General features: G+C 41.8%; 1 protein-coding gene across 2 annotated transcripts; it reads right to left on the reverse strand.

Annotated features, from left to right (window-relative positions):
- Positions 1–436: 436 nt before the first annotated feature.
- CALCOCO2 (calcium binding and coiled-coil domain 2) lies at positions 437–23,218 on the reverse strand. 2 transcript variants are annotated; one of them, XM_004012799.5, is made up of 13 exons: positions 23,180–23,218; positions 16,344–16,533; positions 11,871–11,973; positions 11,386–11,519; positions 10,464–10,589; positions 9,232–9,320; positions 8,773–8,842; positions 8,004–8,126; positions 7,633–7,719; positions 4,889–4,984; positions 3,021–3,150; positions 1,955–1,983; positions 437–1,462 (listed from the first exon to the last, which is right to left on the reverse strand). In XM_004012799.5, exons 2-13 carry the CDS (start codon positions 16,521–16,523, stop codon positions 1,283–1,285), a joined length of 1,347 nt encoding a protein of 448 aa, XP_004012848.1. In that variant the 5' UTR covers positions 16,524–16,533; positions 23,180–23,218; the 3' UTR covers positions 437–1,282. The 2 variants fall into 2 exon arrangements, with proteins under 2 accessions (XP_004012848.1, XP_027830471.1); XM_027974670.2 differs by having other exon boundaries at positions 22,751–23,218.
- Positions 23,219–23,728: the final 510 nt, after the last annotated feature.

A 23,728-nucleotide genomic window follows, 5' to 3' on the forward strand; every position in this document is an offset into this window, starting at 1 on the left:
TAGTTGGCTCAATCTGATTCACAACATTATTTCATATCATTCAAAAGTTCCTGTAAAAGCCTTTCTAGTGACCAGCTGGTTGATTGCCTGGGGGTTATTTCCATTTGTTCAGTCTCTCAGGTAGAGAAAATGGAATTGCTTTCTTTTGGTTCAATTAGGCAGGTCTGGATGGAGGGAATTGAACTTAGTTCACAAAAGGTGCCAGAATCCACACTCTTTAAAAAATACACATAAAGTTAGAGTAATGAGTCAAGGTTCCAGTTTCTCAAGCTCATGCTTCCTCAACTCCGTCTCCACCTCAAAGTAACGGCCAGGATACTCTTGTTAACTAGTTAAGACAGGTGAAGAGAAATCTTTGGTGGGGTCTATAATTCCCACAATCCTTTTGATTACACTTTCCCCATAAGCTTAAAAATAAAAAAACATGAACTCAAGGTTTATTTTAAATTACCAAAGTCCCTGAAGTAGAGGACTAGTTTATTTTTAGTATTAAAGTGATGAGCAATAGTTCTCATTATTCTGACTTATCCTTTTTCAAACTCACTTGCTCAGAAAGTTGCAAACCCATACAGTTTCTAACAAGTCCCACTAACCATTAAGAAAGGACTTATAACAATAAAAGTTATGTGCACATGGAAAACCAGAGTAGAAAAATGCCATTCAGAGGTATAATACAAAGAGAAATAAGACTTTCTGGGATTTAAATAATATTTCATGTCCATGATTCAGGAATGCTTCTGTTGGGAGCTGTGAAATCAAGGTGAGAAAACTTTGGTATCCAAATTGGATGTTTGGGTTCTCTGCCATGCCATTTTGGGCTAGGCCTGAGGAGGAGGAAGAAATTCTCAATTCCAGATCAGTCATCAGTCCCAGGGTCAGGAGTGAGGACTAAGTACAAACATACTCAAGGTCTGACCTTGAACGGCAGCGGGACAACCTGGGAAACTACTCACTTGAGTCAGGCCGGCTGTAAAGAGCCAGGTCAGCCCTATCGCAGGCAGGGCCTTTATGCTAGAGACCCTCACAAGAATAGGCATTTTAAGTGAGAGGCTGACATAGCTGGAGTTATGTGACTTAAAAGGTGGTAACCCACAAGGATGGAAGTAACAGCCCTTAACACTATGCTTCAGATAATCGACATGACTCCACCTATAGGGCAGCAGGACTAAGTAACTTCCTAATAACTGAGGTTAGGCAGGATCTTAGGTCATAACTCATAGAAGAAGCGAAGGTTCTACTGTATAAAATCCAGGTACAGTATAGATCCAAGAGGCTTGGACACTTAGAGAGTGTGGCAGAACACATGGTCTTCAAAGATCTGCTTGTCTTTTGCTGGGAAGGTCTTGTCACATATTGGACAATTCAAACTAAGGGTCTGCAGGTGCTGCTCCAAGGCCAAGTCGTGATCAAAGCCATCATCAATAAAGTCTGATTTGCAGACGGGGCATTTCTTGATGGAGAGCTGGGAGGAAGAACAAAGAGGTCAGTCTGAATGCCACGCATACATGGCAGAGACCGTGTCTGACTTTCTACTGTATCCTCAGCACCTAGCATACTGCTCGGCAGATGGTAGGTGATCAAGAAACAGAAGATGAATGAGCAAATTCACATTTGGAGATACTCACTAGGGCTTTCCCTAACCCCAGGATTGAAAGGAAGCACTGGGTATACCTCGTTTGGCTACCTGCCTGCTTCATCTTTCCTCCCCAGTCCTGCTACCAGACTCTACTTGCAGGTAGAGATCTTGAACAGAACAATGATGGATAAACTGTACTTTTCTCTCTCCACCTGAACAGGCTCTCTTAGCTCTTGGCACTGACCAAATTTATCTTGCTGACTTAGGAGTTATCACAATGAAATGGTCTCCCTATAGTTCTCCCCTAAACTGGATGGAGCAGGAAGGGAAATTTTCTCAAAGCTTTGATGTGGGCAATCTCATGAATCAAATACTTACCAGGCTTGGGGCAGAACTTTCTTGGATACCTGAGGGTAATAAAAAAGATTTCATTCAATGAAAAAGTACCTATGCACTAGAACGCATTCTCCAGCTGTGTTCTAGCAGCTATTTTCTTTAACCCTCATCATTCCTCTTCTGATTCTTTAGCTCTCACATATATCATCTATTTTGATGGAGGGGATCTAAGTCAATGAGGGAAAAGAGGAAAAAATAATGAAGCGGCATTTTCAGTGGCCATTATATAATCAGAAAAAACAATAAACCTGTTTTCAGTATGGAGAAAATGAGATTTTAATGAAAACAGTAACAATTTAACAAGAAAATAGTCTGAGAATAGATTTTAAGACCAAATGCACATGAAGTCATTTTTTTAATGAAATGCTTAAAAATAGTTTTAAGGAAAAATAAACTCATACCACTGTCTATTGCAAAGATGTGATTATAACTGTTAAAAAATATGACTGCTTTAAACTGTCCCTAAAAAGCAAATGAGGTCTCATGTTGCTTTTGGAGACAAAAAAGCAGGAAAGTTCCCTGTGTGGCAAGGACATCTGACCCCAGGTCCATAAATGACAAGACTGGCTGTCACCACCCACCTCCCTACCCCCTGCATTTCCTGTCCTCCAAAGCACCCAGAGGTCTCTGTGGAGCACACCCCTGCTACCCCTGGTCAGGCCATGGTGGGGGGGCTGCCTCACCGCCCATCCTGGGCAGCAGAGCCCGCCTCTCGTGCTTCCATTTCCAAATCTTAATTAGCTTCCTTGGCTCTGTGTATATCTTCTGCACAGAGACATTTCTCTGATTTATATATTTGGAATATAGCCACGGGACTCAATTTGTGTCTGCTGCCTCCAGGCGAATGATCTGATTTGCGACTTCTAGATTCAGATTTATTTCTCAATTAACACTTCTTGCCTAGCAGTCTTTCTGTTGGGTACTCAGCTTCTGCCCAGCAAGTCTTAACAATGAGGCTGGTCTTAATTAGCATCTCAGATAAAAAAAAATTTAGTGGGGGAATGGGATTCAGGCAGGGGCTTCCCAGCTTGAATGGCAAAGTTCTTACCAGAATATGGGTTTCCAAAGACAAGTCCCGGGTCTTGTCTTGTACCTCCTTGACTCGAAGTGGGCACTTGATGTGACAAAGAGTCACAGTTCAGGTAACTCAGCAGACTGCTGTTCTCTCTCTTCAAAAACTAAGGATAGAGTATTCACAGAGATATGTTGAAAGACAACAACAAAGAATGCCCACAAGGAACTGGCCACGGATGCTCATTACAGGTAGCTGTCAATTAACAATGTGGCACCGGCGAAGTCCAAGAAGTGATAAACCGTTATTCTTCAAAAGGGGAAGCAGCATCCTCAATATGCCAAAGATATGAGGTCTTTTTTTTTTTTTTTTTAAGATTTTTTGATGTGGACAATTTTTTCAAAGTCTTTCTTGAATTTGTTATCAACACTGCTTCTGTTTTGTTTTTTTGGCCACGAGGCATGTAGGATCCTAGTTCCCCAACCAGGGATTGAACCTTGCACTGGAAAGCAAGGTCTTAACCACTGGACTACCAGGGAAGTCCCCAAATCTAAGTATTCATATCTAAATTTAAATATATACAGGATTTTATTTAGATCAATGCAAAAAGGAATTTACAATCTTTAAACACATACCAACTGAAGCGGGTATAGAAGCTGTGTGGATATGTGAGGGCGGCAGGAGCTATATTAAGACTAAAACTGTTGTACATTATTGAGAGCAAAATGCTTCTTTTAGTCCCCTTCCTAGAACAATTTTCTTACACACTGTGAATGTTCTGATATAATTTTCCCCTCTTCATGTTTTATGCCATCAAATGGATATGCTAACAGAGTGAGAGGGAGGAAGGAAGAGAGGGAGGGAATGCAAGGAAGAATGTAAGAAATCAAGCTGCAAGGCAGACAGGTGACATTTAAAGTTCTCAGAAGAAAGAAAATTAGTAAAGTTCTTAACATCTTCAGGGGGCTTTACTATAGTTCTTAACAAAGCTTCCAAGTATCAGATGTTTTTCTTGTTGTAAGTGGTGTGAATTCTTCCTTTCCCATCTCCTGCACAGCCCTCCCCAAAGGCCCACCCATGTTATCGACTATTTCAAAGTCAAGGTACTTAAGTAAATTAAGAGGATGAGAATGACAGGACCAGAAACAGACCCCAAAGTCCTTCTGCAAAACTGAAGCCCATTGGCATAAATGATGCAATCCAAGGTAGGAGGATGACTGAAGGCACAGCCCAGAAGCGTTATGGAGAGGGAGGGGATGCGAGATGAAGAATGGCTGGAGGTGTAGATCAGAGGAGGAGCCAGAATGCACGGACACCTGCTCTTTGATGCTAGCCAGTATGTGAGCATGGCTTCAAGTTCAATCTTTTTATTTGTTGCCATCATCGTCAATCAATTAATAATGTGTTTAGCACAGAGCAGAAAATACCGGCTGGATGAACGAATGAACTGATGAATGAGCGAATGCACAGTATTTCGGGGGGGCCTACCATGGGTCCAGCACTGGTACAGATCACCACTTCTGTTCCTAGTTTGGCAGCAGAGAAAAAGAAAAATGTTGTGCAGAAAGAAAGGGGTCCCTTGGCTAAACAGCATAAAAACGACGTAGGATATTATTCCCTAAATACAATACTTTTGATAGCTGTGGAGTTAAAAGCAAAAATAGTAACTCAGATCTTCATCAAGGCTGTTCCTTTCGAGTTGACTACTGCCATGCCAAGCACGTTTCAGTTACAGAACAAAGAGTAGGTTTTGCGGTAGATTAGGAAACCAGATGAAATGTACTCTTTGTTTAGGGAAACTGTTTCATCCAATGTCCCAGAAAGAGCTCTTTTAACTTTTTATGTTATCACCACATCTCTGGGTCATCCTTCTCCTTCCCTTTAAAACTCTTTTACACACTTACATCATTTTCTTTTTCTATTTTCTCTTTCTCTCTCTGTAGAACATTATATATTATCTTGTTCTCACTCAGTCTTTTTGACAGCTCCATGTTCTGGTCCTATCAAAAAAAAAAAAAAAGTTAGGATTAGGATCCCATATTGTAGTCTGGATCTGAGGTGGGGTACAACAAGGAGATAGAAGAGGATCTGGTTTCCGAAGTGGTGGGACTGAGGTTGGGGGGGAAGGGACCAGGGAGGGGGACGAGTGGTGTCATGGAGGGGATGCAGACTTACAGAAAAGTGACTTAACAAAATGCCTGAAGGCCTGGGCTGGCATCAAGATGCCCGTTTCTTTTGGTTTAGCTGGGAGTAAGTGACCAAAGAGAGTTAGCCTGGGGGAAACCTCAAGATTGACTTATCAGAATGAGGGAAGGAAACCCCACCCAACCATGGACACAATCATCTCTGTCTTGAATGAACACCTCACTGAATGCACAGTGAAGCACTAAGTTAGGCTGGTGTGACTCCCAGTGTGAGGACAGGCATGTGGATTCCAGTTACGAGGAAGAAGGAACCCTGGATGGCATTTATCGAAGGCTACAAGGAACCCAGACTGGGGTCTTGGGCTTTCCCGCATGATGGGTTCACCTGACTAGTTTCATGGACCCGAAAGTCATAGGCATGCTTCAGTGCTTCCCGTCTCCTACCTACATACGTACACATGCGCATACCTCACAGAAACACTTAAGCTAATCTTACTAGTTGTGGGTGGTTTTTTTTTTTCAAGATTTTTTATTTGAATGCTGGTGCCCAAAATGCTGTGTGCTTCTAGCCGACCCTGAGGAAGTAATGCCAGAGGGGGCTACCCGATGACAGTGCTGACTGGAGGCTCCTGGCTCCCCATCCCCATTGGCTCCTGCTGGCTCTTCTGGTCCTGCTTCACTTCCTCAAAAGGCAGAAATAAGAAAGGACTATCTGAGTCCGCACAGCAACCCACTCAATGGTTACAAAAACCTTCCCTGAGACCCATGGCTAGGCTGAGGCTTCTACTTCCAAGGATCCCCAGACTGGTTTCTGGCCGCATACTCCATCCCTCCTGTTTTTAGCAGAAGGATAAATCTCTCTCCGTAACAAGGGTGTAAAATCCTAGTCCCAGAACCACAAACCTTCATACCCCTTGCTTCCTGGGCCCCACATCTCTGTCACCTACCCGTGCGGCAGCCCTGAGTTGCCTGATCTGTTTGTGGAGACGTTGACACTCTTTGTACTTCTCTAAGAAACAGGCTTTCCCGGCCTCTACTTTTGCCTTTAGGCGTTCCACCTCTTGTACTAACTGCTCCTCCACTGCTGTTTTCTTGTTCCTAGGCTCCTGAAGCATAAGATATGTAGTCCTCAGAGTTAGGGGCCTTTTGAATGCATGAGGAATAAAGAATGCTATCAGACAGCTAGGGTGCCCCCTGGGTCTTGAAAAGCATTCCATGAAAACCAAGGAAACCCATATCTGCCACAAGGAGGTCCAAACCTTTGAATGGCTATAGATTATTTACAAACAACAGTAATTTCTTTGCCACATCAGAGGTCACAAACTCAAAAGTGCCAACAGGAGCCTGGCAAGTAATATAACTGAATGAAGGAGTGGGATGATGTCATGAAACAGTGAGACTGCAGCCACGTGGGGCATACAGGACCCATCAAGAGGGTCAGCAGCTACTTAGCTCCTGCAGCCACGTGGGGCATACAGGACCCATCAAGAGGGTCAGCAGCTACTCAGCTCCTGCAGCCACGTGGGGCATACAGGACCTATCAAAACGGGGGCATACAGGACCCATCAAGAGGGTCAGCAGTTACTCAGCTCCAGACACCACTGCTGGACAGGTATGTCGGCCCAAATGTTGCCAGAGCCTCGGATGTTTCAAGAAGCTGGAAATACCATTTTTTTAAAAATGGGAAATATTCCCATTTTTAAGTGTTGATACGCAAATCAGTTTTTAAAAAGACACTAGAACAAATAAAACATTTATGTGGAATATACTTAATCTGTGAGTTGCTGATTTTCAAATTTTGTTAAATCTGTTCTTGAGTATATCAAGCCAAAGTACACAGTAACATACATAGTAGGTACTCAATCATTGATTGGATAATGACTGACTGAATGAATGATGCATGAATGATATGAGTTACATTCCCAATAAGTGGATATTTTCCACACATCGGGATTTCTCAGGTCTTCACAACAGCTCAGAAAATGGGATTTCTAGCACTTGTTATCACCACAAGGCCTCTTCTATAACAATATATTACAGGAAATTATTAGTCAATTAGGCTTTCATCACTGTGTTGCATAGCTTAGAATAATGTATGACAATTGCTAACATTATATTAATATTAATTATAACAAAATTTGACTACTGTAATATTTTCTAATTTAGAACTCATTTTATAATCATTAATATGTCTGCCCCCACAGTAACTCTTTGAAAAGGGGGCAGGGGTTATTCTGTGTGAGTCCTTACCCAAGGCTCTATTTACTACAACCTGCCATGAAGTTTAACTTAGAATATTCCTCTGTCACTCATCACACATTAGAAATGCCCAGCTCTCCTAAATAGTTTGTAAAAGTCAGATTCTCTGTCCTTTTGGGTACAGAGAAAGAAGTCCAGAGGTAAATGCTATTCTAATCTGTCATTTACCCTATCACCTGAAAATAGGTCCTATCCTTGCCTTTCCTTAGGCGCCCTCCCACATAGCCATTCAAGGACAGACATGCCGTTAACTCCTGTTGTTTCCTCGCTGCAGTAGTTTCTTTCTGCTTCATCTCCTCCACTGTCTGCTCGAGCTTCTTCTGGTGCTCCCTCTGCAGAAAAACAGATTCTGAGTACCACTGCTGGGAAAACACACACATGCCTAAGCACAAGTATGCACGCACTGGGGAAGGGCCTGCTAAGCTAATGAGCAAGAGAGGGAAACGCAAATCTTCTCTTATTAGCTTCTGAGAAAAGCCGGGAGATGCCTCATTTTAGATGGCTTCCCCTGAGACCTTTCCCAGAGTCTGTGATACCCACATATACAAGAAAGAAAGAACAATGCATATATTTTTTCACAAAGGTCAAAAAATATTATTTTCTTTCAGGACTCTACCTGTTCAGTTAAACTGAGAAAGAGCTGGCCATTTTCCTCTTTCAGGTGCTCCAGCTGCTCTGTCTTGTCTTGAACTCCCTGAACAAGCTTCTCCATTTCTTTCCCTTGATTTGACAGCTGAGCCTAAAGCAAAAGAAGTGAATACAATCAAGATATAAAAGAAGGAAACCTAAACAGGAACAGTGCTTTGAAACGTACAGTAACATAAAAAGATGTGCTTTCCCCAGCAATTCCAACTCCCTATCAACTTCTGTGTTCTTCAGCTCTACCTTACACCTGCTAGAGAAGGGAAAGGCTACCCACTCCAGTATTCTTGCCTGGAGAATCCCCATGGACAGGGGAGCTTGGTGGACTTCAGTCCATCGGGGTGCAGAGTCAGATACGACTGAGCAACTAAGCACAGCACCTTACACCTAAGAATCTAAGACTCAAATTGAGTAAAACTTGACAAACTACCCTTTAAAGCCCCTCTCTAAGGCACAGCCTCCTAAAAATGAGAGCAGTTCTGCTTCTACCCGCTTATCCAATCTTTTCAGTAAGATTTTGCTGGAAAAGATTTTGTAGCTAAAAGAAAAAAAATTAGAAAGGATATTGGAGGGGGGGGTGGTGGTCAAGAATGGAAAACACACACTCTGAAATTTCAATCTGATGCTCTGAGAAGTCCACCATTAGGCACCCACTATAACGCGCTGCATCTTCCTGGATCACCAGAGTGGAGTGCTGGTGAGGCTAAGAAAATCTACTTTGGCAAAGGTTTGGCATAACCTACCTGAAGCTGATCCACTGTGACTCCCATCTTCTCATTTTCTGAGGACATCTTCTGGTTTTGTTCTTTCAGTCTGTGGAGGTAAGAGACGACTAAATGAAAAATACGCTGATTCTAGCTGAGCCACCCCAGACCATAAATGATTTAAGGCTGCCTTGGCCCTAACCCTGCAGTTATTTTAAAATCCACTAGTCTCTTCTTCAATCCTGTTCTGGCTTCCTGACCTCAAACTCCAAGTGTTCACTACTTAAAACTAATACCTGAATTCAGGTCATTTGTCTTTACCATTTTGATTCTAATTCTCTAACCCAGACTCAAAGAGCTCATGAGTCAAAGAGGGAGAATCATACCTATCATTGTCCTAATAGGAAGACTGCACTAACAAATTCTAAAACTCTAATCTGACCTTGCCTAAGGGTGTTTATAACACAGCAGCTCCTCCCATTCAAGAATGAGACTCACTGAAGCAGCTCCAACTCCCAACAGTCCTTCTGTTCTTGCATTGTCTGTTCCAGCTTCTTATTGATGCTCTTCAGGGTTTCCAGCTCCTCCTGTAGATTGAAATGCCAAAGGGACTGACCATTTCTAAGGCAGTGTTTAGTATCTCAGGCAGCCAACAAGTATTTATTGAGCACTTATAATATGTCAAGCATATACGCACAGCAGTGAATGAAATATCCAAGTAAAAGGATTTTCATATTAAAATGTTCTTAATATGTTCTTTCCATATTAAAAATACACTTATCTTAAGAGTTTGGGATTAACATATATAGACTACTATATATAAAATAGATAACCAATAAGGGCCTATGTATATAGTACTGCTGCTGCTGCTAAGTTGCTTCAGTCGCATCCAACTCTGCGACCCCATAGATGGCAGCCCACTAGGCTCCTCTGGCCCTGGGATTCTCCAGGCAAGAATACTGGAGTGGGTTGCCATTTCCTTCTCCAATGCATGAAAGTGAAAAGTGAAAGTAAAGTCGCTCAGTCGTTCTTGACTCTTAACAATCCCATGGACTGCAGCCTACCAGGCTCCTCCGTCCGTGGGATTTTCCAGGCAAGAGTACTGGAGTGGGTTGCCATTGCCTTCTCCGGTATATAGCACAGGGAACTATATTCAACATTTATAATAAACTATAAGGGAAAAGAATCCTAAAAACAGATATATATATGCATAATTAAATTACTTTGCTATACATTTGAAACTTATACAACATTGTAAATCAACTATATTTCAAATTAAAAAAAAGAAAGGAAAAAATACATCTACCTTAATTTCTCTTCTAGTGGAGCTTATAATTTGTCCATTAACTCATTACATAAATATTTAACGGGTGCCTATACATACCAGACCCTGTTCTGGCACTGTAGACACAGCAGTGGACAAAATAAAATTTCTTTTTTCCTAGAAAAGTGCTGTCCAAGAAATTCAGGAAAGTCATTATATATATAATTTTAAAAATTTAGCAGTCACATTAAAAAAGCAAAAAGAGACATGAAATTATTTTACTAATAGTATATGTATTTAATCCAGTGTATCTAAAATATCATTTAAATACATAAACAATAAAAAAGAAACCTCTAATATACTAAAATCTGTGCCAGATACTAGTATAACAGAGTCAGATCACACGAAAAAGTGGGTGCTGGACAGGAGCCATCACCCCCATTCACATTTTAACAAGCACACATACCTGCTTCTTTTGGAGCATGGCCTGCATGTCTGAGTTTTGCTTCTGGAGGCTGACACAGCTGTCCTTCAGCTCCCGGTTTTCCTTGCAAAGCTCCTTGTTGTGCTGCTCAATTTCCTCCACCTCACCCTACAAAAGAACGTTCCATAAACACGTATTTGGCTTCTTATAGCTCAATGGATATTCAAGTCCTGCTGACATGAAAGTCTCATACGCTGGGATGGTGGGGGTCTAGCTGATCCCCACTCACTGTAGTGACATCTGTGTACCCCAAGTGGAAGCAACCCCTCAGTAGGTAGGGAAGGGGGAAGAGAAACGTGTCTACCATAAGCACTGAGCCTGCCATTACCAAGAAAGAAAAGACAAAGAAAATTAAGCCACAAAAAGTTAAAAGGGGAAATGACAGAAGACTGTAATTTTTTTGTGTGCAAATACTTTATTTCTCCTATCAGACTTAGTTATGTGAGACCACAATAGGGTTTTAACAGATTCTTCATTACATCCCTAGTGTCCACCAGAGTGCTGAAGGGAACTAGATGTCCTGTTAAATAACTGAGTAAGTAAATGAATCTAACTGAAAGATACAAACAAGAAGATCCGCTGTGTCTCTCCTCAAAGGAGCTTATACAATTTACTGTAGTGGTAAGATGTATACACGACAAAAATTGAGTAACTGGGAAAGTTAAGGGAATAACTGAAGGCCAAGTGAGTTACAGACGTTTTAGAGAAAGGAGAAATCACTTATTATGATTCTTATCAACATTCTGAAGTCATTCCCTTCTGATGGGTTTGAATGGGACTGTGTAAAAATTTCACAACAGTATCTGTTAGACATTCAATAAATGCTTACTGACTAAAACTCTACCCTACCCTGGAATTGCTACTCTTAATGGCAGGAAGGGACTGAGATGAGATGCTTACAGACCTGAGTGGTAACAACCAGGATGTCCTCTTCATTTTCTGGACGGAACTGGAAAGGGATACTTGCTCCGCGGACCACCCCATCCTGATCCACATAGCAGAACTGGTAATACTCATCATCCTTGGGCAGGTAATAAGCTGGAAATAGAACATGATTTTAAAGGCAAAATATTGCTTCCCTGGTGGCTCAAAGGTTAAAGTGTCTGCCTGCAATGCGGGAGACCTGGGTTTGATCCCTGGGTTGGGAAGATCCCCTGGAGCAGGGAAAGGCTACCCACTCCAGTATTCTGGCCTGGAGAATTCCATGGACTGTATAGTCTATGGGGTTGCAAAGAGTCAGACACGACTGAGCGACTTTCACTCACTCAAGGTCTATTCAGAAAACTAAAAATCTAGAAGTCTTTTATCTACCCCAGAAGGCTCTAGCTCAAGAGAATTAATGAGTCTTGGTTGCTGTTTTTAATACCTTTGATCTAGTATTTTTCTCACCTTTGAACTGGACTTCCTGCTGTTTGGATGATTCACTGTTTAGGTTAACGGGCAAAGTAACCCACATGAAGGTGTAGTACTCGCGGGTTGTCTTCCATCCAACCTGCAATGATAAGAGGCTCTTGTTCAGCATCTGAAAGTGCTCAGATTTAGGCTCTGTCTTCTGAATATGCACCTTTCGCTATTTTAAAATTATAGTAGAATAAGTTCTTTATCAAAAGATCTCCCACAATGGATCAAATCTTTGTGACTTATGATAACTACATATACAATTAAAAATTGGTATGTATGCACATATACCAGTTACTCATAAATTACTCATCTTAGAAGGAAACAAAAACTGGCCACTCAATACCCAGGATAAGAGTGCCAAATATTGTATCTCCAAGTCAGATACAGTACTGAGAATGATTGGGGAAAAAAGTTGTGGGATTATGAGCTTTGATTCTGCTATCTTCTTACAATGGTATACTTGGAACTTCTTAATCAAGAAGCACTTCTGATCTGCCCTCTCTATTGGTTTGTCCTCTCCTGTGTCCAATTCAGTCTTGTCACCTATACCAACCTGGTTACATCACTGCCTTTAAAAATGGCTTTTTAAAATAATGTGTGTGTTGGGGCTGGATGGGTAAGAGACTTCTTAGATCAGGAGGCACCAGATAACTAAGTCCAGTTTGTATGATTTTCTTGCTCCGGTGTTTTTTCTTAATATATGTTTATTGAAGACTTTTTGGTGATAAAGATAAAAAATATAATCTGGTAGTCATAAAGGCCTCTTCTAGGTATGAAATGTAGTAAGTCATAAGATATAAGGATACTGTAAAATTTGCCTCAGAGCAGAAAGCTGGGCAAGCAGGAAATATTCTCACTAAGTGTGAAAAGGGGTAAAAGATGCTCAAATCATATCTGGAAGGTAAGTGCATACCAGAGAACAGAGAGGGAGTCACTGTGTCTTCAAGGGGTGAACACTCAGCAAATAAGAAGCAAAATGACATTTATTGCCATATTTTGACTCTGCCTGAGCCCAGGAGGAAGAAAAGAAACTAAAAATAAATCCTATTTTTATATAGTAAGGAATCAGAGCATGGTTGAAAAGGCTATAAGCTCATCAGAACATACTGAGGCATGTTTTAGTGTCTCATTAATACACACCCCATTGCTGTGAGCACCTCTGAGCCACTGCAGCCTGCAGAGGAACAGGAAGCAGGAATTTTATGGAGTCTTCATTCACATCCTGGAGCTTAATGCACTGTGACTAAAATATCATCTGGGAGGGCCTGAGAATTACTACTGCCTTGAACAAGGAAGCAACTTCCAGTCACCTGAGCTTTCTGTCCTTGGCTCCTCCATCTCAGGAGTCCTCGTCCCAGCCTGCCTCTTGTGGTATGACCATGGAACACAGCATAAGAGCCCGTAAAGGAGAGCATGGAGCACAGGGCTCTATGTTGAAGGAAGAAAACCTGACTCCCAACCACTTTAGCTTCCATCATTGTGGTAGCCTTCACTCTATGGAGAAGATGGAGCACGCTGCACACGCAGAAACATTCTGTGAAGGCCCCGCGGGTGCCAGGGACCAGTGGTGTTAGGGCAGATGAGGAGTGGAGGAGCAGGATTAAGACTACACTGAAAGAACACCAGGAACATTCTAGAAGTGAGCTAGGAAGGACAGGCACTGAAAAGCAGAGATATTACTCTGCTGACAAAGGTTCTTATAGTCAAGGCTATGGTCTTCCCAGTGGTCACGTACAGTTGTGAGAACTGGATCATAAAGAAGGCAGAACGCCAAAGAATTGATGCCTTCGAACTGTGGTGCCTGAGAAGATTCCTGAAAGTCCCTTGGACAGCAAGGAGATCAAATCAGTCAATGTTAAGGGAGATCAACCCTGATTATTCACTGGCAGGACTGATGCTGAAGCTGAAGCTCCAGTACTTTGGTCATCTGATGGGAACATACGACTCATCGGAAAAGTCCCTGATGCTGGGAAAGAATAAGGGCAGAAGGAGAAGACGGCATCAGAGGATGAGATGGTTGGATGGCATCACTGATGCAATGAACATGAACTTGGGCAAACTCTGGGAGATGGTGAGGGACAGGGAGCCCTGGTGCGCTGCAGTCCATGGGGTCGCAGAGTTGCACACAACTGGATGAGTGAACAACAACAAAGGAAGGACAAAATTCACATTCAGCCCTTAATTCTCTAATTTACTATCTGTTGTTCAAAGGAATTCAGCGGAATAGAGGAAGCAAAGCAGAGTCAAACAAAGGTCTCCAAACGGGGAGACCTTGGGAAAATCACCATCTTGAGCATATTCATTTTATTCATCGGTGCACAAGTAATAAAACTGCTTACCTCAGGGGGCTGCTGTGCTGTGAGGATTAAATTAGAAAACACACACCCACATACACACACTAAAAAAAAAAAAAAGAAGGAAGGAAAGAAAACCCCATCAAAGACCTAGCACACCATATGTTCTCAGAAAGTTTGTGTTCTCTCTTTATTACTCTTAAAACTTTCTTTCAGGCTTTAGTAGTGGTGATTGGTTGTTTAGACGCTAAGTCGTGTCTGACTCTTGTGATCCTGTAGACAGTAGCCTGTCAGGCTCCTCTGTCCATGGGATTCTCCAGGCAAGAATACTGGAGTGGGTTGCCATTTCCTTCCCCCAGGGGATCTTCCTGACCCAGGAATTGAACCCAGGTCTCCTGCATTGCAGGTAGATGATTTACCAACTGAGCTATGAAGGAAGCCCTTCAGGCTTTAGGGTAGGTGGCAAATCAATAGCTTTTAGGGAATTCCTGCGTGGTCTGGTGGTTAGGACTCAGCACTTTCATTGTCAGGGCCTGGGTTCAATCCCTGGTCAGGGAACTAAGATCCCTGCAAACTGAGTGGCACAGCCAAAAAAAAATATGATCTTAAAAAAATACAAACAATGCTTTTAAACATTTGTTTTTAAAGAGTATAATCCTTTCATTTGGTTTAGAGGGACACCCTCGCTGGAAGTTGCTAAGGCTTGGGAATTATAAACAATCAGTCTGAGCAAAATGGAAATAAAAAGTTAGATTACCTCTGAGAAGCTGTAAGTAACTTTTAACCATTCTTTTTTTCAATTATATATACCTGTACTGTTCAATATGCTAGCCACTAGCTAGCATATTGAAGCTACTTAAATTAAAATTAAATAAAACTTAAAATTTAGTTACTCAGTCACACTAGCTACACTTTAAGTGCCATTAGCCGCATGTGGCTAGAGCTTACTATGCTGGACACCGAAGCAGCCACTATAGCTCCTTTCTAGAAATTCTACTTGTCAGTGTTAATCATAGAAAGTTCTACTGGACAGCTTAGATACATATGGGGAAGAAAAAAAACAGTTGCCATCTTCTTTCCAAGACAGAAAACATCCTGCTGGGTCAGGTTTCTGTTAGGACACCTTTAGTCTCATGAGTCAGTGTCCTGCAGTCTCAGGAGCTGTCATGATATTCGCCAGAGTCCCTCTGCTTGTCCACTATCCCCACCTCTAAATACCAGCCTTGTTACCTCCAGCTTCCATCACTCTTTCACGTAGCTTGAAATTCCAAACAATTAAGAGAAGGAATTTGATGAGGGATGTGAATTAGCACCAGCTCCTACATACTGCAGTCAAGAATGATGTCTGATTTCAGGACGAACAGTGTTGGCAAAGAAGCACATGACATACTGAGGTGTCAAAACAAAGGTCACTGATGCTGGAACTCTGCAGTGTAAATAATGTATGTTTGACCTTTATCTCCCGTCTCTGGAAATAGGACTATTTGTCATTATGGTATGTGAGTAAATGATTGAGTGTATGTGTCTGTGGCAGGGGGAATGTCAGAGATAGAGAGAGACATGGTGGGAAAGAAGGGGAAGTTTAGAGAATAAATTGACTATAATAAAAAAGTACCATTTCTGTACTTGAACTGACATGGTGATTAGACACTGGAAGAGGAAACCAAAGGAGCTCATAAACTTTCTGTTCTTGGAAATCTTCACAAAGAAGCAAGACACACTTATTCAGGAACAAACTTCTTGGAGGCAGGGTATTAACTTTTCAACATCCTTTCCAGATTGGTAATACTCATATTAAAAAAAATTAAACACTGTACTAAGTAAGCAAGTGACATTAATTCACAAAAATTATGTAAGAGGCCATCTACCCCAGTCAGGTCATAGATGAATATTAATTTAAAACATATTTACATTTGGCCTTTGAAAGTGTAATAAAACTTGGGGACTGTATGATTTGCTATCTTATTTTAGCTTAAAACTGAAATTAAAATTTGAGTCCTATAGTACTGTTGATGTGTGAAGGGGGAAGTGCTAGGGAGCTGAGGTCAGGATGTTAACACTGGTCACACATATATGCAAAATGCTTATAATACAGAGACAGACACACACTCAGGTAACTAAGATTCACCTCTGGTTCCTAACCATTTGGTACTAAATTAACACTTACTCTAAAGATGCCAATCCAGTCCTTTCGACGGGGAATGAAATGCTGAGTGAGGGTGTAATAGCACGTGATGTCCCCTCCGGGGATGTAGAACTTCTCCACACTGTTAAAGATGACCTGAGAGAAATGACAGTGGTCCAGCAAGACGGCTGATGTGGGGGGATCCTCTACTGTCTCTTCCATGGTAGGGGTCCTGTTAAGAGACATGGGACACAATAGGGCTCAAAAGGGTTGTCTGAAATGCCGGAAACTTCTGGGCTCTCAGCCAGGGAACATTCCGTTCAGGGCAAGTCAGGAAAAGCAAAAGCCTGACAAGCACTGAGATCACACAACTTGCTTTCTGTTTCACTATGAGCCACTTTGTATTCACAACTTCCTATGCTCTAAGAATTATCTGAGACTATCTTTGACCTCTTCACCACAGGCACCACCATCCTCATTATATCCTTATCCTCTGCTCATAGCTAATTTTCTCCCTTTCTTCTAAATGCCTTAAGTAAGGCAGCCTAGAGGTAAATGCCCTGAGCTGGGAACTGTAAGCCCTGTGACTTTTGGAATGTCAATTTCTCTAGATTTCAGCTTCTCTATTCAATTCCATTCATCCTATAATTATCAGATCCTTCTTAATATTAAAGCCCTCTGCTAGGGGCTGGGAATGAGTGCAGATAGATAGGCATAAGAGGAGATTATCTGACATGCAGTGGTGACCAGGACAGTTTCAGAAATCAAAATGCTGGAGTTCAAATTCCAGCTTCACCACCTATAAAATGCATGCCCTTGGGTAATTTATTTAACTGGACTCTGCGCATGGTTTCTCATCTGTAAAATGGGGCTGATAACATCTACCTCATTCTTTGTGTGTATGTGTGAGCATTAACTGACATATAGGTATACCTTGAAGATATTGCAGGTTCAGTTCCAGACCATCTCAATAAAGCACATACTGAATAAAAGTGAGTCACACAATTTTTTTTGGTTTCCCGGTACATATAGAAATTCTGTTTACATTATAATCTATTAAGTGCTCAGTAACATTATGTCTAAAAAAACAATGTACATACCTTAATTAAAAATATTTTATTGTTAAAAAGTGTCAAAAGCAACATCAAAGATGACTGATCACAGATCACCACGATAAATATAAAAATAATGAAAAAGTCTGAAGTATTGGAAGAATTATCAAAATGAGACATGAGTAAGCAAATGCAGATAGAAAAATGGCACCAACAGACTTCCTTAAGATATGGTTGCCACAAACTTTCAATTTGGTAAAAAAAATGTCAAAAGTATCTGTGAAACACAATAAAACTAGGTATGCCTATAATAGACAGTGACTAGTCCTTAAATTAGTGCCTGTCATAGAGTAGGCAATTCACACAAAGTAAAGGCATGTTTAATTGCTAAGTTATGTCTAACTCTTTGTGATGCCATGAACTGTAGCCTGTCAAGCTCCTCTGTCCGTGGCATTTCCCAGGCAAGCATACTGGAGTGGGTTGCCACTTCCCTCTCCAGGGAATTGAACCTGTGTCTCCTGCTTGGCAGGCAGATTCTTTATCACTGAGGCAACTGGGAAGCTGCTAAAGTCATGTTGAGTGACAGAATAAAGTACTTGGACAAAGTCTGCATAAAGAGAGGGCTTAACAGATGTGATTATTACTTTTGTGTTGTTTTTTTTTTTTTTTTCTCTTTTCTGGCATACAGTCTTTGCCCTCAAAAGGGTCGCAATCCGATATGGAGGTTAGATGACAATTTAAGTGACTGCCAAATGGATAAATACATGCAAAATGCTCCTGGGTTCAAAAGAGGGAGAGAGACGAAACTGGTTAGGAAAATAAAGAAAAGCTTTGAGCAGTGAGTGGAATCCTGAGTAAATCCTCAAAGAAGATTAGGGTTTTGACAAGTGTGTTGGGGGTAAGGAAACTTCAGATGAATGTAACAGCATGCATAAAAGCAAAGAAACAGAAAAATGCAGTCCATGTTTGGAGGACAGCAAGCAAGTTTGGATCTCTACAAAATGGAGTCAGTAAGCTGATTTCACCTTTGGAGGTCATAGTACACATAAAATGTGATCAAGGGTGGGGAACTATTGAAGACAAAGAAACAATACATAAAAGAAACAAAGTCTTTAGAACTGTCAGGACCTGATACTTCCTGCCCTTCAAAAGTCACATGTCCTGTGTTCTAAATGCCTCCTTGGTCTAACTTAGTGAGTCCATGTTACTCAACCCTCAGCTGTACTGGGAAATGAGAACAATACTACAGCTCTACACACCAGATGAAGAAAGAGCTGTACATATGCAAAAACGACATAATACCTTACAGACTCAGCTGCTAGAACATGTTGGAAGATTGTATACACACACATGCAAACACAACTTAAAAGAACAGTAAGTACAATAACCAAAAAACACAGTTGCTCTTCTGGCTCTGCCCCACCCACTTATTTCCTGGTTTTATTTTGAACTCTAAGCAAACAGGCCTTTTCTTCCAGCTCCCCCAGAAATAAGTTTTTTCACAGAGAAGGCAAGAGGACTTTGAGGTACTCAACTGTCTGTTCTTGGGACTGAACTGAGGAGCTAAGAAATGTATTGGCTTTCTGGTTTGTGACACAGTTTGGCCACATCCTCAACATCAAAACTCAGATCAGTTTTTTCAAGGAAAGGACAGCTCACATTCCAATCTCGGCCAGCACTTGTTCCTCCTGATAAGCTGTGGCCTGCTGATCTGATCAACGCTGCAGGAGAATGGGCAGGGAGATTTTTCAGCTTGCTGACCCCTGTCTTTCCTAGTGGACTTCAGTCCACTGAGGCCAGCATAGCCACTGGGTCCTAAGCTTGGAGCACCACTTATCCGAGCATGTAACTTGATCTGTGCTTTACCGTGGATAATGATCAGAACCTCCAGTAAGAGTGACTTCAGGCCCCGTCTCTCAATTAACCTAAGTACCACCATACTCTCTGTTCTTTTCCTTCATAACACTATCTTAACTGTATATACAACACTAATGCTAGCCCATAGTAACCACTAACTAAGAACTCACAGAATAAATGAATGTAATATGCATGTAATTCATCAAAAAGTGAAAGGAAGGAACTTGTAGGTAAACAATGGTGTGTATGATGGTGGCGCTTATTCTTGTCTTTAGCCTTGCTCCTAATTTGTTTGGCATCTTTGGAGAAGCTGCTGTTTCTCAGTTTTCTCTTTTCTAAAATAGAGTGAGGAGCAAGTTGCTGGTGGCTAAGTGGTTAGGATTCTGGGCTTTCACTGATATGGCCGGGATTCAGTCTCTGCTTGGGGAACTGAGATCCAACAAGCCACATGATGTGGCCAAAAAAATAAAAAATAAAGTAGGGTAAAGAGATGAAAATCTCCCAAGTGTTATGTCAGTTCTCGGTATAGCTGGTTCAGCGGGCAGAGCTGGTTCAAGTGGCATGGTGCCAAAAAAATAAAAGGCACAGGTTTGATTTCCTTAAGGACCCATAAAATTCACACTCCATTACCTGCCTTCCACACACTCAAACTCTGGCATGCTGTTTTGCAAATGTATGCTACTCTGAAAGGCAGGACCAGCCAAGGGTATGGGAGTTTGGTACTGCCTCTCTTTCTTTACTAGAAAACAATCAATCTATAAGTTAGCTCAGAACAGAACACTGAAGAAATGACAGCATATGTACACAAAATGACATGACAGAGCTCAAGCTCTGAGGCTTGAGCCAATGGAATCTTTGTTGTTTAATCACTAAGTCGTGTCTGATTCTTTGTGACCCCATGGGCTGCAGCACACCAGGCTTCCCTGTCCTTCACTATCTCCCAGAGTTTGCTCAAACTCATGTCTACTGAGTCAGTGATGCCATCCAACCATCTCAGCCTCTGTCGTCCCCTTCTCTTCCTGCCCTCAATCTTTCCCAGAGTCTTCTTTTCCAGTGAGTCGGCTCTTTGCATCAGGTGGCCAAAATACCGGAGCTTCAGCTTCAGTCTCAGTCTTTCCAATGAATATTCAGCATTTGATTTCCTTTAGGATTGACTGGTTTGATCTCCTTGAAGTCCAAGGGACTCAACTCTCAAGGGTCTTCTCCAGCACCACAATTTAAAAGAATCAATTATCTGGCGCTAAGCCTTCTTTATGGTCCAACTCTCACATTCATACATGACTACTGGAAAAATCATAGCTTTGATTATACGAACCTTTGTCAACAAAGTGATGTCTCTGCTTTTTAATATGTTGTCTAGGTTTGCTATAGCTTTTATTCCAAGGAGCAAGCCTTTTTTTTTTTTTTTTTAGGAGCAAGCCTTTTGATTTCAAGGCCAATAGATGGAACTCTGACATAGTTACTTGTTTTTTTTTCATCTCAGTTTCCAAAATGATTAAGGTTCTCAGAGGAAGAAGGCAATGTATTCTAAAATGAGTCTCCTGAACTGGCTCCTGGCTTCTAAGAAAACCTGACACATTTTCATCTAATGAGCATCTCAAGATTAATACACGTCTCCTAGGACTGTTCCATGAGGGCACAGATTCTCTTATATTTCCCTGAAGAAAAGGAACAAAAAAGCCAGTTCTACTCCTGCTCTTTCTGAATGAATCTGTAAACTACACTGCTAACACTTTTTAGCAAAAAATTAAAAAATGTTTTAAACTTTCTGATTAGGTTCTAACAATGCAAATATTCAACCAAATCATCTTACCAATTTTCCCAAAGAATTTTCCTCATTATGCTAAATCAGGAAGAATAACCTTATTTTTAAAAAAAAAACAAACTAAAATTCTACCACACAAATCTCCAACATTTTTATGTTAGCTTTTTATACCAGTGGGCACGTTTCATGAGAAATGAAGACTATAGATAAGTTTCCCTGGATTAGTTCACAGAAAGCAAATGCATCCGAAGCCCAGAGAGAAATGCTAATCAATTCTTCATTTGGGAATAGTTAAAAACAAAACACACATTCAACCCAATTCCTTCATCCTTCTGCTTACTTAACTTTCTAAACTATTAGCAATTAGCAAAATGGATGAACTGATTTGAATCTTATTCCCCCTGGCCCTGGAAGAGATGATTCCAGAAAACCACCCTTTAGAGAACACTGACAATAGCTATTATGGATGTGTAGATGGCCCTGAGATGGGGAACAAAAGCAAAGATACTTAGTTACCAGTCCTCAGATTATTACAGCCACTTGCTCTAATCAAATTTTCCAAGTTCATTCTAGTTCCTTACCTAAAATTTTCAAGTGACTTAAGTAAATTTCATACCCCCAGGAGACTTTTAATACCTAATTCACTAATAATTCTTTGGATTTGTTACCCAGCTTATTCTAAGCAGCCTTCATCCCTTATACCACATCACTGTGCCAAAAGTACTGAGAAAAAACAGAGGAACAGTTCTGAGCAACCAGAAGAAACTGCAAAAAGCTCAATGTGTACTCAATCTCCATTTTCTTTCATTTTACTTTACTGAGATTTTATACTTTTTCTGTGAAGAGGGTGATTATGCTAACCCTTGAAGTGACAAGGGTAGTGACAGTGTTTGATGTGTAGCAGAAAGGGAACTAAGCTAGGAGCCAAGGGACCTGGGTCCATTAGCTCTGCCACTAACTAGCTCTGAGATCTTGGCCAAGTCACACTACTTTTTAAACCTGTTTCCTCATCTATAAAATGCATGGATCGGGCAAGAACATCTCTAAGAAACTTTCTGGCTATAATGATGATCCCAGGTGAAGGAAGAAGGAAGTGAAGACAGAGTTTAACAGTCTTCATATAAGAAAATGAGGAAGCATGGTATTATATTAATAAGCACAGTCAAAAATTTTGAAGAGCCCTATTTGTCCTCTGACTCAAAGTCTGCAGGATGTGTTAGTGCTGTGTAACTCTTACTACCCTTCTCAGAGTCCTTTCCACTCCATAGATGTCATTTCTGCAAAAGGGTAGACTTTCAGATAGAGGCCTTCTGAAAGCATCTGTGAAAGTGAGTCACCTGGATATTCGTTAATCATTAAAGATATTCCTTAATCATCTACATAATCTACAAAGGCCTACTGTATTAAAGTCTTTTGCTTTTAAAGGTTTTTGCAGTAGAGTACTTGTTATATAGCTTTTATAGTATTCTACTCCGCTCCAACCATGGCTACTTGTTGGCTTACATCAGAAGCAAAGAATCCGAGGGATAGAAAAAAGGTCCAGGAGGTTTGAACTCAATAAACGAAAGTGGAAACATTAGCCCCCGAACTCAATTGGGGGGTGTTTTGGGGGTGAAGGACTACAGGAGATCGATGGTAAAGAAGCAGGTCACCGCATTCCAGCTGCTCTCTCTTCTCAACTGTCTAAAACATCTCCAATTACAAACGGCAACTGAACGAAGGGGGCTTCAGTGATCAGGAAGGAGAAACTGAGACCCAAAGAGAAAGTAACTTGCCTAGGGTCACTGGGCAGGGTCCTGCTTCTGCCACCAAGCCGACCGCGATGACGATGACGTCAAGCACGGGAATTAAGGAGCCAGCACGACCTCGGCCGGCGAGCGGGGCATGACGCCGTGACTTCAAGACCCTCACTGGGTCACAGGATTCCTTCTGTCCCAGGGACCGCCCACGCGGCCCCGGGCACTGAAGCCCTGCCCTCCTCGGCAGAAAACTGCCCGCAACCCTCCAAAGGCCGCGGAGAGGCTCCAGGGGGCCCATGACGTCACACCCACTTACGGTCACCCTAGAAGGATGAAAGGAGGTGAAAACCGAAACCAACCGCACATCCGCCAGCCCAGGGCCCTTTCTCAGGACTGAAAGTGTGAAGTCGGAGAATCTGAGGGCCCAACTGTCCCTAATTGCCCACCTTCGCGCCAGAGACTCACCAGGGGCTGCAGCCAGCGGCAGCACTACAGCAACAGGGCACAGAGGGGAACAGAGGCGGGGCTAAAAACCCAGGGACGAGCTGTCCTGTCTGACCCCGCCCATCGCGTCATAACGGTCAGCAAGTCCCGCCCTCACCGCGGTGCTTTACGGGACTTGTAGTGCTCAGGTGCATGGGTTCCAGAGTTTTCAGTCACCTTGTCTGTTCCGGAGCAGCAATCACATCCGAAGGAGCTTATTTCTTCCCCTAGGACGAGACATTTACTTAAAAAAAAAAAAAAAATCCGTTTTGAATGAGAAAGCTCCATAGATTTGAAGGGCCATTGAAAGATCATCTTTATTTTTCTCCTGCCTCCACAAAATACTTCATTAAGAGTCTTACAGATGAGAATGCCTTTGGCATTTAATCATGCCTCCCACCTGCCCGGGGAGACCCAGCAATCTCCCTGGGTGCCCTAGTTTGTGGTTCATCATTTCCCCTCTAGGAAGAAATTATTCTTTAATGTTAACTCTGTCAAAGTAGTGCTCTTCCTAATTGGGTTAAGAATAAA

Source organism: Ovis aries, chromosome 11, assembly GCF_016772045.2.
Source record: "Ovis aries strain OAR_USU_Benz2616 breed Rambouillet chromosome 11, ARS-UI_Ramb_v3.0, whole genome shotgun sequence".
Taxonomy (NCBI): domain Eukaryota; kingdom Metazoa; phylum Chordata; class Mammalia; order Artiodactyla; family Bovidae; genus Ovis; species Ovis aries.